This window comes from Xyrauchen texanus, chromosome 24 (genome assembly GCF_025860055.1).
Source record: "Xyrauchen texanus isolate HMW12.3.18 chromosome 24, RBS_HiC_50CHRs, whole genome shotgun sequence".
Lineage (NCBI taxonomy): Eukaryota > Metazoa > Chordata > Actinopteri > Cypriniformes > Catostomidae > Xyrauchen > Xyrauchen texanus.
In genome coordinates, this window is record NC_068299.1 from 27,018,524 (window position 1) to 27,030,959 (window position 12,436).

The 12,436-nt window shown below is 34.9% G+C and overlaps 1 protein-coding gene across 1 annotated transcript; it reads left to right on the plus strand.

The window, feature by feature from the left end:
- Window positions 1–9,402: 9,402 nt before the first annotated feature.
- LOC127617721 (complement factor D-like) lies at window positions 9,403–11,360 on the plus strand. Its single transcript, XM_052089793.1, has 5 exons — window positions 9,403–9,551; window positions 9,733–9,877; window positions 10,017–10,161; window positions 10,744–11,004; window positions 11,132–11,360. The coding sequence occupies exons 1-5, from the start codon at window positions 9,494–9,496 to the stop codon at window positions 11,279–11,281; spliced, it is 759 nt and encodes a 252-aa protein (XP_051945753.1). The 5' UTR covers window positions 9,403–9,493; the 3' UTR covers window positions 11,282–11,360.
- The last annotated feature ends 1,076 nt before the right edge of the window (window positions 11,361–12,436 follow it).

Genomic DNA, 12,436 nt, shown 5'->3' on the forward strand with positions numbered 1-12,436 from the left:
GAGCGCCACTGATTGCTATGTAATCAGTCTCCGCCGCCCTCTTGTGACCATTCTATGAATGTGCACATAATTAAATTGAATTGCCTTTCCCGTGGACCTTTTTTAATAGAGGACGAATCCAGCAAAAACAATAAATAATTAAATATACACAACATAAAAACATAAATACATAAATACATGTGCATATTAATGCATAAGTAAATATATAAATCATTAAATGTGCGAAGAGATCTACAAATAAATAAATAAATGCACCAATCAATACAAAATAATACAATATAAAACATAAATAAATGTTTGGGGAATGCAATTGGTGTCATAAAGTCCGCCTACTGATGTTTTATTGACATCCTCTCATTAGCATGTTGCATGAAGGAAAAATAAATACAGAAATAAAAGAATGATATAGAATTAAAAAAATATATAGAATTAAAAATAAACTTTCAATTTTACATTTCTTTTAACATTTTTGCATTTCCTCTATATTGTAATATTTTTCATTAATGGGTGCATTTATTTATTTCATTATTTGTATATCTCCTTGCACATATCATTATTTACATATTTATTTATATATGTATTTATTTATTTATTTGTTTGTTTATATATATATATATATATATATATATATATATATATATATATATATATATATATATATATATATATATATTGTGTGCATACTTTTGACAATGGTTACATTAAAGTAAAATTAGCTTATAGGCCTACACTATTTTACATTTTAGTCATTTTTGAGGTTCATGCTAGTCTGTAATCTACTTAATCCAAATACGACTAAGTGTTTATGGAGTACCAAATGTGGCACTCAGTAATCATTTAAGAAATTGATGAATCAATACAGTACCAAATCAATAAATTAACTGAGAAATAAAAATAAAAATCAATTGAAATATTGATTTAATGAAATATTGATCAAGTCAAGTCCAACTTTATTTATATAGCACATTTTTTGCAACAGCAGTTGAGGCAAAGTGCTGCTCAAATAAATAATTAAAGACAAAAAAGATGTAGTAGAAAAGAGAGGGAAAATGAGCTAATAAAACCTCAGTTATAATAAGGAAATTAGGCAATCAATGATAAATAAGGAAACATGTGGAGTCTGCAGTTTGAAAATCAAAACATGAATTATTAAAAACATATATATATATATATTTTGTTATTGATAACACAGGAATTATGGGAATACATTTTTAATAAGTAGAAAATAGTTTTAAAGTGCTTACGTTTTTTTTTTAATTATTATTATTATCTTATATCTATTATCTGTACCACCTTTGTCATATCTAGCATTACAATCCATAGATAGTTACTATTTTGTGTTTACAATACACTTTAAAAATGTAAACTTTGAAAAGTGTAATTTTTATGTGTAATTTAATTTTTATGAGTCATTAACTTTAATTGAGTCATTAAATGATGACTCTTTGCATTTGTGAATAGTTCTCTGTGTCACTCTCAGTGGTGAGAGCAGCATCAGGAAGGACTTGTTAATTATATTTCTTAATTTATTTGATAAATTATTGTGGTTCAATTTAGTTTTGCTGTGACATACTGATACTCATGAGTTTCCCTTTCACTGGGCAGAATTCCATGCCCTCACAGAGCACGGAATGCATCTGCAGTGACAAGATTCTATTGTGTGACATCACAATCTTCTCACTAAAGCACTGCAGCTCTGCCAGAATTTGCTGTCATTGCGCTATTGAAACTTTGGAGAGAGTTACTTAGAGCAGTTGATGCAGACATTTTGATTGCTAATTACTTTGAGAATTGTTACTTAAGTAAGTACTTCATAGTACTACACAGTTTTGTACAAAACTGCACACAGTTTTGTAAAATGGGACTAGTAAATAGTCTTTTTGTGCGACTTGGATGTCTCGGCACCTGGATGCCACCTGACCAACAAGTGAGCGCACATGAATGCCCTCCAAACATGTCTTACATGAAGACAGAGGAGAAAAGAGAGCGCAGGCATGAGAGAGAGACAGGAAGAGAGGTAAAGAAACAAAGGAAGAGGAGGGCAAAGAAGGAGAGAAAGATGGATGAGAGTAAACAAATGAACAGAAAGTCAGGAGATTCAGAGACAAAGCTGAGGGGGAGAGCTAAAGAATCAAAGCGTGAGAGAAAAGAAATGGAATTGAGAGAGAGAGAGATGAAGTTGCAGTCGGACATGGAGAAAAAGAGGCAAGAAAGGATTCAACTGAAAGCTGAATGGAAACAGTGGTCAGAAGATCAATTAAAGCAGAAAGAGATGAGCCGTCAAGTTCGGGATGCAGTTCAGTGCATAGACGTTGAGGAGACAACCTTGCATGTTTCTGCTCTGCGTTCACCAATTCCTGAACCATTGTTGGTGACTCCTGCCTGCAAAGTCCTCAATCGTGCTGAGGTGAAGAAGGTGAAAGCTGCAAGAAATCCCTGGGCAGTAGCTGAGATCCAGGAAAAACAAAAAAAGGACAAAAAAATGAGGAGGCAAGTTCAGGATGCTGTTAAGTGTGAGATTAGTGAGGTGTCTTCTGCTCCACGTTCAGTAAAGCTTGAACCATTATTGGATTGTCCTCCAAGTCAAGTCCGTAATCATGAGGTTAAGAAGGTGAAAGCTGCAAGGAAACCTTGGAAAGAAGCTGAGATCCAGGAGAGAGAATCCTCTGTTCTGCTGGTGGCCCCTGCCTGTCAAATCTTCAAGCATGTCGAGGTGACCCCTCAGCTGACCTCTTCGCCTTTGTCTGGCCACAATGCACCACTCACCAACATTTTAATGGACATTGAGGATGATGACTGTGCTTATATGGAGGGCAATGTAGAGTTAATCACAACATGTGTGCTGGAGAACACCAAATGCCAACGATTGCCCAGGGCTGGTATGGAAAAGACATTTTGCTGGTTAAAGGAGGAAACGGAAACTCTGGAGACAGAATCAGTAAGGCAAGAGGTGGGTGGCCAGTCAAGTGCTCCAGAACAGTTGGAGGTATCTGCAGAAATGACATGCAAAGACCCCATCACAAACCAGGACCATGAGATGCTTAAGATTAATGAGTTTGAAGAGAGAATCCTGAAGATGTTTCAAGCAAGTTCTCTCATACAAGAGGATCGACCTACTTTAAAGGGCCAGGAAAGGCCAACAGTGAAGAAAAAGGGCATGTTTGCTCTTCATCATTGGGCTGAGAAAAAGGTCCACGAAAAAGAGCAACAAAAAAGAATGAAAGAAATGCACCTAATGGAGAGACAGCTCCTGGTAGAGAGATACAGAAATGATCCAGCATTAAAGCATCTTTTAATAAACAAACACAACCACTTTTGCAACTCTGCCAACGCCAGTTAGAGCTTCTCCAGACCTAAAAACATCAAAACAGTGTGCACCTATGAACTCAGGATTTCATGGGTTGGCTCTTCTCAGACAAGATGGATAGATGGACCAAACTGGATTTATAATCACCTTTACACAGATGCTCATTATTTGACAACAAAAAAACATAAATAAAAATATATATTTTTCAAGTAAACATGGTTGCTTTATTTACTATGCACTTCATTTGCTTAAAAACTTTTCACAGACTGCATTATGAGATTCCACTGGTTCAATAATTGCACAGGCATACACACACACACACACACACACACACACACACACACACACACACACACACACACACACACACACTTTTGCACATACAAACATGCACATATACAAATAATTATATATAATAATCTAATTATGCACACACTTACACACACTTGTTGATCTTACTCATGTGGCACTCAAAATTGCACCTTAATTTTAAAGTGTTATTTCATGCATTAATACACACAGAATTGTTTGCATTTGTACTCTGGCACAAAAATAGATATACATAAAATTTTTGCATTTGTCGACACTTTACTATAAGATTTACACATCAGCATCACTCTTGAGTGCAACGCATATGGAGTATAAGGAAAAGGTAAGATCTTTTTATTTGTATACTTGTATATATATATATATATATATATATATATATATATATATATATATATATATATATATATATATATATATATACTGTATATTTTCATGGTCAGGTTATTTCAGTAAGTTGGGCCCCCTTCCCTATTCAAAGCGACTTACCAAATGAGAAGAACAAGCAATTATGTTAAAGAAGCCAGCCTGTTAGCAATAGGCTTATTAGCTCTTCTACTGTAACAGTAAAACAGAACTTTACACAACTAGAGCAACAGTGTAATATGGCCAACATAGAAGATTAGAAACTGATTTGTAATGAATATTTATTTCTGAATTATTGAGTGCCTCTATTTTCATGAAATGATGTGTAAATGTCAACTTCTATTTCTTTCTGATTTATTGAGTCCATCTATTTTCTTGAAATTATGTGTAAATGTCAATTTAGGTAAAAATAAAAATATGGAAAAGTGCGAAAAGAAGATAAAATATGGCCAATGAAGTTTATTTATTAATTTATCCTTTTTATAATTGGATCAGGTCATAAAGTTTTGAGTTCATTTAAAATAATAATAAAAAAAAAAAAAGTTAAATAAAAATGAAGGGGTAAATTGTTCTGTCATTAAACAGCTTATTATATGTTTTTAAGCTAACTTTAAACAGTAAAACCTAATAATACTAATACTAATAACTGTAACAATAAACCATAGCAGAATCAAACTAGAGCAGATGTCTTAATTACATATAAGCCCAAAACATAGATGGGAACTGTTTGATTGATAATGATTGTTTCGTTCTGCTTGATTGGTACCTTTTCTTGAAATTATATGTATACGTCATTATAGGTATAGATATAGTGAAAACATAAAGATGTTAAGAAGGTGGCCTGAATTATTTATTTGTTTGTTGGTTATAAACTGCTTACAACATACTGTTCAGCTCAATTTAAACAGTAAAACCATTATGAACAAACAAACGATTCATGAAACAACATACATTTAAAAGGTAACCATAAATATCAAACTCTCGTCCTGAAAACACAGTTCAAATTTTCAGAGGGCTTTTACTGTAACAAGTTGTAACATGTCTTTATTCGATTCTATTTCTTTTCTTCATGTCAATCTCGTGATCATGTGATTGATTTATGTTCATTTACACAACAAAGAACAATAAACAGTAAAAAAAAAAATATTTGAATGATAGAAGTGTAATTGAACATTAGAGAAAAGAGAGAAAATTATTTCTGGATATGTTTTGTAATTAGGAGTGCCTTAATTCATGATTATGTATTAGTTGAGTGTTTTTGAAAGTTGTGATGGAACATCATCATGTTGGTACCACCAGGCGTTGCACACTCACTCACCACAGATGACAGGATAAAACAAAGATCTGCACACAGGTGGGTCGAGTAGCCAAAAACTGTACACAAGTAAAAGTATAATTACTTCAAAAACATAATTACTCAAGTAGAAGTAAAAGTACTAACATAAATAATTACTTGAGTAAGAGTAAGAAAGTATCCAATTAAAAGTGTTCTCAAGTAGTGAGTAACTCGCTACTTTCAGAAATGACATAATAGATGTTTACTCCCCTATTGTCACGAATGCCGGTGAAAGCTCCCCAAGCGGCCACTCAAGACTACATTTCCCATGTGCCCACATTCCTGGTCTGATTACTCCACAGCTGTTTCTGATTATCTTCCTCTATTTAAGTTCTGTTTGTCAGTTCACACATTGCGAAGTCTTGTTTGCCCCGGCTATATTTCTGAGCGTTATTATCTACCTGCATTATTCATCTGTGTTTTTGACCCTGCCCTGTACCTCCGATTACGTCTGATTGCCGCCTGTCTTTGTTTTGTTTTGCCTGGATCTTTACTATTGCTGTCTGCTGCCTGCCCTGAACTTTTGCCTGTCTGACTACGATTCTGCCTTGTCATTGATAACACTGTTTGCCTGGTTCTCAATCTACACCTGTTCCACTGAGATTGTCCTTATAATAAAACCGCATATGGATCCCACTCAACCTGAGTCTTTGTTACACCTATATTCCATTACATAATACACATTTAACATGTACTACAGAATTATGATTATTATTAATGTAAATTCTGTCATCATTCACCATCATGTTGTTCCAAACCTGTATGACTTATTTGTATAACATTCTGTCTAACATATTTTGTGTTCCACATATTACAAAACCTCACACTAATTTGAAACAAAATGAGGGTAGAGAAATTATGACAGAATATTACATTTTGGCTATCACTTATAGTTTATAGATAGTTTACCTAAAAATTAAAATTCTCTCATCATTTACTCACACTCATGCCATTCCAGATGTGTATTACATAATTTCTTCTGCAGAACACAAATTCTTATTTTTAAAAGATTATTTTAGCTCTGTAGGCCAAAATGTTGATGCACCAAAAAGCACATAAAGGCAGCATAAAAGTAATCCATACGACTCCAGTGGTTTTATTCATGTCGTTGAATTTATATGGTGTTGGTGAGAAACAGGTCATTTTTTGCTAGACAGCAGGGGGCGATATGCAGAGAAGAATGTGAATCACCAATAACACAAGAATGTGAAAGTGATCTGTTTCTCTGTTTCTTGTCCACACATTCTCATATCACATCGCTTCTGAAGATACTGATTTAACCACTAGAGTCTTATGGATTATTTTAATGCTGACTTATGTTTGTTTTTTTTGTTTGTTTAGCTTTAAAATGTTGCCACCCATTCACTTGCAGTGTATGGATCTACAAAGCTGAGAAATTCTTTTAAATTATTCATTTGAGTTCAGCAGAAGAAAGAAAGTCAAAGGCATCTGTGGTGACATGAGGGTGAGTAAATAATAATAATTATTATGAACTATGCCTTTAAGGGCTTTTGTCAGATTTGGATGAATTTGTCAATAAGAAGAGAGGTTTGGAAACATTTCTAGTAATTACAGTGAAAATGTGAAGATATCCCACAAGGACATTATATATAATGCTGAAATATAAAGCAAAGCAAGATCATGCTTTATTAATGCCTTCTTTTGCTATTTCATAGCTTTAAAGTCCTGTGTAGATTCTTATTTCAGTGTAGTTACAGTTTTCAGTGTTGTAAGTATTTAGATCATTAGTTCTGTACAGCAGTACCGCCACTCTCTAAATGCAGAGAACGCAGCCTACGTAGGGCACCAACCCTGATCGTGGAACACTGAAACCACCCCATATCCACTATATAGTGCACTATTTCGAGTTTTTGCAATTTTGTAGGAGTGTCTGAATTCTGATTGAGCCACTCGTTCCCTAATTTATTCTTACCCACAATGCACTCTAATTTCAAGTGTACATTTCAAGTACACTCGATGACGGTTAATTTCCCCACAATCCACCATGGGGAAGACATACGAGCTGGGAGTTTACTGCTTACTACACTCCTGCAATGTTTTATTTCATGCTGAATATAGTAAATTACTTTCTGAAAATCATTACAGGATTAAAATAACATAATAACATATAGAGAGACAAAACACACAGATACATTTTAAATTGTACTCTTTATTTGATCAAATGTGTTTACTCTTTATATTAACACACAGTATATATTAAAATGACAAAATTAATACATTATTTAATAAGAATAACAAGTAAGTTATTACTTGTAATAACAAGTATTTTATAAGTACCTTTCTGCACCAGCCCCAGAGCTCCGACACTCTCATCCGAATTCACTCATTTCGTTCACTTACTGCTGAGATGTAGTGCACTAACTGCCATTTACTATGTAGAAAATTCTGAATGAGTGAACGATTGCAGATAAAGTCACTCTTGTCGCCACGATCGCCTCGTGCCTGCACATCTCACAGGCGCACGCCCTGCGCACCTCACTGTGCACGCGCAGAAATACTGTCTTTTCGCGCTCTAGTTGTCGATCACGCGAATGGCAGTGATTTTCACTCAATTTGGATGTTTAAATGGATTTATACAGTCAATTCACCTGTAGTAGCTGCGATAGTTTCCAGTACCCCCTTGAGGGTGCGGAGTAAATGCACAAATACTGCTTATTACATGCGGGACAAAGCACACTGATATATTGCTGCACTAATTAAAAAATGTACACTTAAAAACTGATGTCGTATGAGCCCAGTTACAGAATCACCCTGAAAATGACCATCTCATTACACAAAAAAGCCTGTGTTAGATTTAGAGCCAAAACTTACCTCAGCGTGCTGCCTGAAGTTGGAGCTGTGACTTTAAAAAAGTGAATTGTCTTGGTGTTTAAAAAGGCATTGCATGACAAAACTATTCTTTTTTTCACTGTGTGGAGTGAAGAAAATATTTCACTTTCAAGTGTTTGAGGCTGCTGCACTAATGACTTGTGTGACAAGTGGGAGCGTCTCATTGTGCGCAGCTGTGAATTTCCGCTCTCGTAAAAGTCCCATTCAATAATCTCTCAATAAATTACAGATTAATTCAAATTAAAACCAGTAATGTAATGACCATAATACCACACATTGTAAAGAAGTAAAAGTTTAAAAAAAGTATTAGAAATTTACTTGAGTGAGAGTAAAAAGTACCCACTTTTATTTTATTTTATAAACCTACTCTAAAAGTAAAATCTTCCCCAAAAGTTGTAACCCTGTAACAGAGTAAATGTAAAGCATTACTACCCACCTCTGGATCTGCAGGAGAGTTTTGAGGAAGTAGGGTGCTTTTCCAGAGACACTTCTGAATGCAAGAGTCAGCAGCCAGTAGAATGAAACCTCTTAAGTTAAGAAAACACTTTAGTGACACTGCTTGCTGGATATAACAATGTTCCCTTTACAAAAGGCTTCACTACGATGTTGCGCTGCTACGCGCTACGGGGAACAGCCTCCGCTGTGAGCCGAGCTGAAATACTGTGTGAAACACGGAATTTATAGCCTCGGCTGATGTAATCATTAGATGCACCTGAGGCCAGGCTATAAATGGATACGTCACCAGGTGTCGTCAGATACTACTTTTTGAAGAGCGGTCCTGGGACGTCCCAGTGCGGCTTTTTCAGGGAACAAGGGTTACACATGTAACCCGAGACGTTTTTTCTAAACTTAGGGGGTTTCTTGCAGCCTGGCTCAGAACCTTGAATGTGATACAGGCATATGTGGGTGTTTCAAATACATGTGCAAGTCATTATTCAAGTTTTTTTTCTTTCTTTCTTTTCTTTGTACAAATATTTATGATCCTCTACTTTCTGTATGAGCATAATAAAATACTGAGTTATGGTAGTGGGGAAAAACTGGAGAAAAGACAAAAAAGTGAAACAGAGCAGATGTTTGTTAAAGAGAAGGAGTAAAAGATAGATGAAGAAAAAGATTGATGGCATATTTCTGTTTTCCATCTCCTGGTGTGGGGTAGGGAAAAGAATGCGTTTCACAACAACTCTCTCTCTCTCTCTCTCTCTCTCTCTCTCTCTCTCTCTCTCTCTCTCTCTCTCTGCATTATACAAAGCTCAAGCAGCACGAAGTGTTCTTCAGTCTCAGAGCAATACAGACAGTGATTGTTCACTATGGATCAGATAAGACTGATATTTGTCTGCGTTTTGCTCTTTGCAGCAGCTCTACCTGGTGAGTCATATTCAGTGGTAATATTAGTGTTTGTTCTATAGGATATGCCTTTCTGTTCAATATCTTCAGCATTTCTACATTTAAACATTGAACATTGGTATATTCTGTCAGAGTAATGAGGTATACCTTGTGTAACTGGTAATGTCTTCATTGTGTTGTGGCTGTGTTTTGTTATGTGTAGGTGAATGCATCACAGGTGGAAAGGAGTCTGAGGCACACTCTCGTCCTTACATGGCTTCACTTCAGTGGAATGGAAAACATGAGTGCGGTGGCTTCCTCATCTCCAGTCAGTGGGTCATGAGTGCGGCACACTGCTTGCAGGATGGGTATGTAAAATCACTGCACTGCACTTCACCTAGGCAAAAATGATTTCAGCAGCAGATATGTTTTTTTTAGTTTAAATAATATAAAACAGAATTGTTATCCTTCTAAATTATAAATGTTAGTTTTTCTTGTTTCCTGCAGGAGGGCATCTGGTGTCCAGGTTGTGTTGGGAGCTCACTCACTGTCCACAGCTGAGGACACTAAACAAACCTTTGATGTCTCTGCAGTCTACAACCATCCTGATTTCAGTTTCAGCAACTACGACAATGATATTGCCCTCCTTAAGGTAAATACTGTCAACTGCCTTGGGAGTGAGAACGAGTTGAAACTGTGATTCTGTTTAAAATCAAAATGTGTATGTGAATATAAGAGCAGTGTTGGGTGTAATGTGATTACAAAATAATAAATCCCTATAATCAATTAACTTTTTAGACAAAAAGCAGTGTAACATATTTTAATTTCTTGTAATCAGATTGCAGTTACTCACTTTCAGTTATGTTACAATTACATTACTCGGGTTACCCATATTTCTAATATAATATAATTTATGTGGAATTCTATATTTTCTGTGAAAAGTAATTGTAGAGGTACTGGAAAATAACTTAAAAGTTACATTTCTAGAAATTTAATTACTTTTTCCATGAAGTAATGAGTAGTTTATTCTGATTACAATTTTAGAAAATTAATAAGGCCTAGTATTCTGAGTAACTTACCAAACTCTTTAGAAGAGATCAGTGACTTCAGGTAAATTGGGACTCTTTTTGACAATCACCTCCATGTCAACCAAAAAATGGCCCTCATTTATCTCACTTTCTCCTAGCTTCTATAGTAGACTGTCAGAATAATACAATGCCTTTGTTATTGACAGCTCGAAACGCCAATCAAAGAAAGCTCTGCAGCAAAACCTTTGAAATTCCAACGTGAGGGAGGGGTTGACCCTGAGAAGGGTGCTGTTGTGGACACAGCCGGGTGGGGCTCTTTGAACAACCTGGGAGAGCGACCAGACAAATTGCAAGAGCTTAGTGTCACTGTCTTTGAACGAATGCTCTGTGGCCGTGCTGATTACTATGGAAGGAAGTTCACCAGCAACATGCTCTGTGCTGCGGAAAAACGAAAGGACACTTGTGATGTAAGTTTCCACTACAAGGGTAGCAATCAAAGATGGACATTACCTCAAAAGTTCTCAAGACAAACGACTTCTCTCGCGCTCTTTCTCTCTCTCTCTCTCTCTCTCTCTCTCTCTGACTGTCTTATAGGGTGACTCTGGTGGTCCTCTGCTGTACAAGGGCATTGCTGTGGGGATAACCTCTAATGGAGGGAAGAAATGTGGCTCCAGCAGAAAGCCTGGACTCTACACTATCATTTCCCACTATACTCAGTGGATTGACCGTACAACAACCCAGTAAAGAGGGATATATATATATATATATATATATATATATATATATATATATATATATATATATATATATATATATATATACACATTATAACCTATTTTTAAGATTCATGCATTTCCATTTGATAACAAAATTCTATACAATTTAATTGTATAACAACATTAATTTGATTGCATTTTGTTATGAAATTGAAAGGAGTAAATCTTAAAATATTTTTTTTCAGTTAAACTTTTTGAGCTGTGGAATCTTTTGCATTTAAATAGCCTATAATTTCCTGCACATCTCATGTATTGCAATGTTTTAATAAAAACTTTCAATAAAAACTGTCTGAAACTGCTGTTTTCACTGACCAGTCATGAATTGTTAGATGCATTTTTGCTCCTCTGCTGAAGGAAAATGTAATCTTATATATAATAATGTATTATATATAATATATTTTTGGTTTGCTTTACTTTTCTTTCTTTTTTCATATTGATTTAAATGTTTGTCATTGAAACGTTGATGTATTCATATAAGCCCATAAAGGTTTCTAACCTCTCCTGCAAATCTCTTTTCTATTTTTGTATTCTTTGATAAGATGTCAAATAAATAAACAAATAAATAAATCAACACCATTATTAGCATCCAAATAACCTTCATTAGCCAAATGTAGCATTATAATGCAAAATAACACAGTTAATAAGGTCCCTGCCAAGCCAAATATGTAAAGTGTACATAGGTTTGATCACTAAATGTGGTAGGCTTTTTTTCCAAATGTAATGTCTCTCTATATAAACATTTCACTATGTCAGCAGATATTATGCCTTGACAATGTTTGCCATTTTGAAAAATTGTGTCTAAAGACCAAATCAGATTTTTTAAAACTTATCAGAATTTTGAAGAAATCATTTTAAGAAGAAGTAGGAGTAACACATATTTTTACATAAAACACACTGAAGCTAGAGAAGAGTTATGCCTTTCTGTATGATTGGTTGATAAATAAGTTTTTGCCTCATGTTCTGGCAGTTTAACAGCAATTATTATTTTGTGGATTAGTTTGAAGTATGTTGCAATGCTGAACTACTTATTGTATTATGTAAGAACTGTGCTTCATTAAATCTGGGTTACGAAACACCATGTGGTTCCAATTATTTACATACCTGTCATCAATACACTTAACGG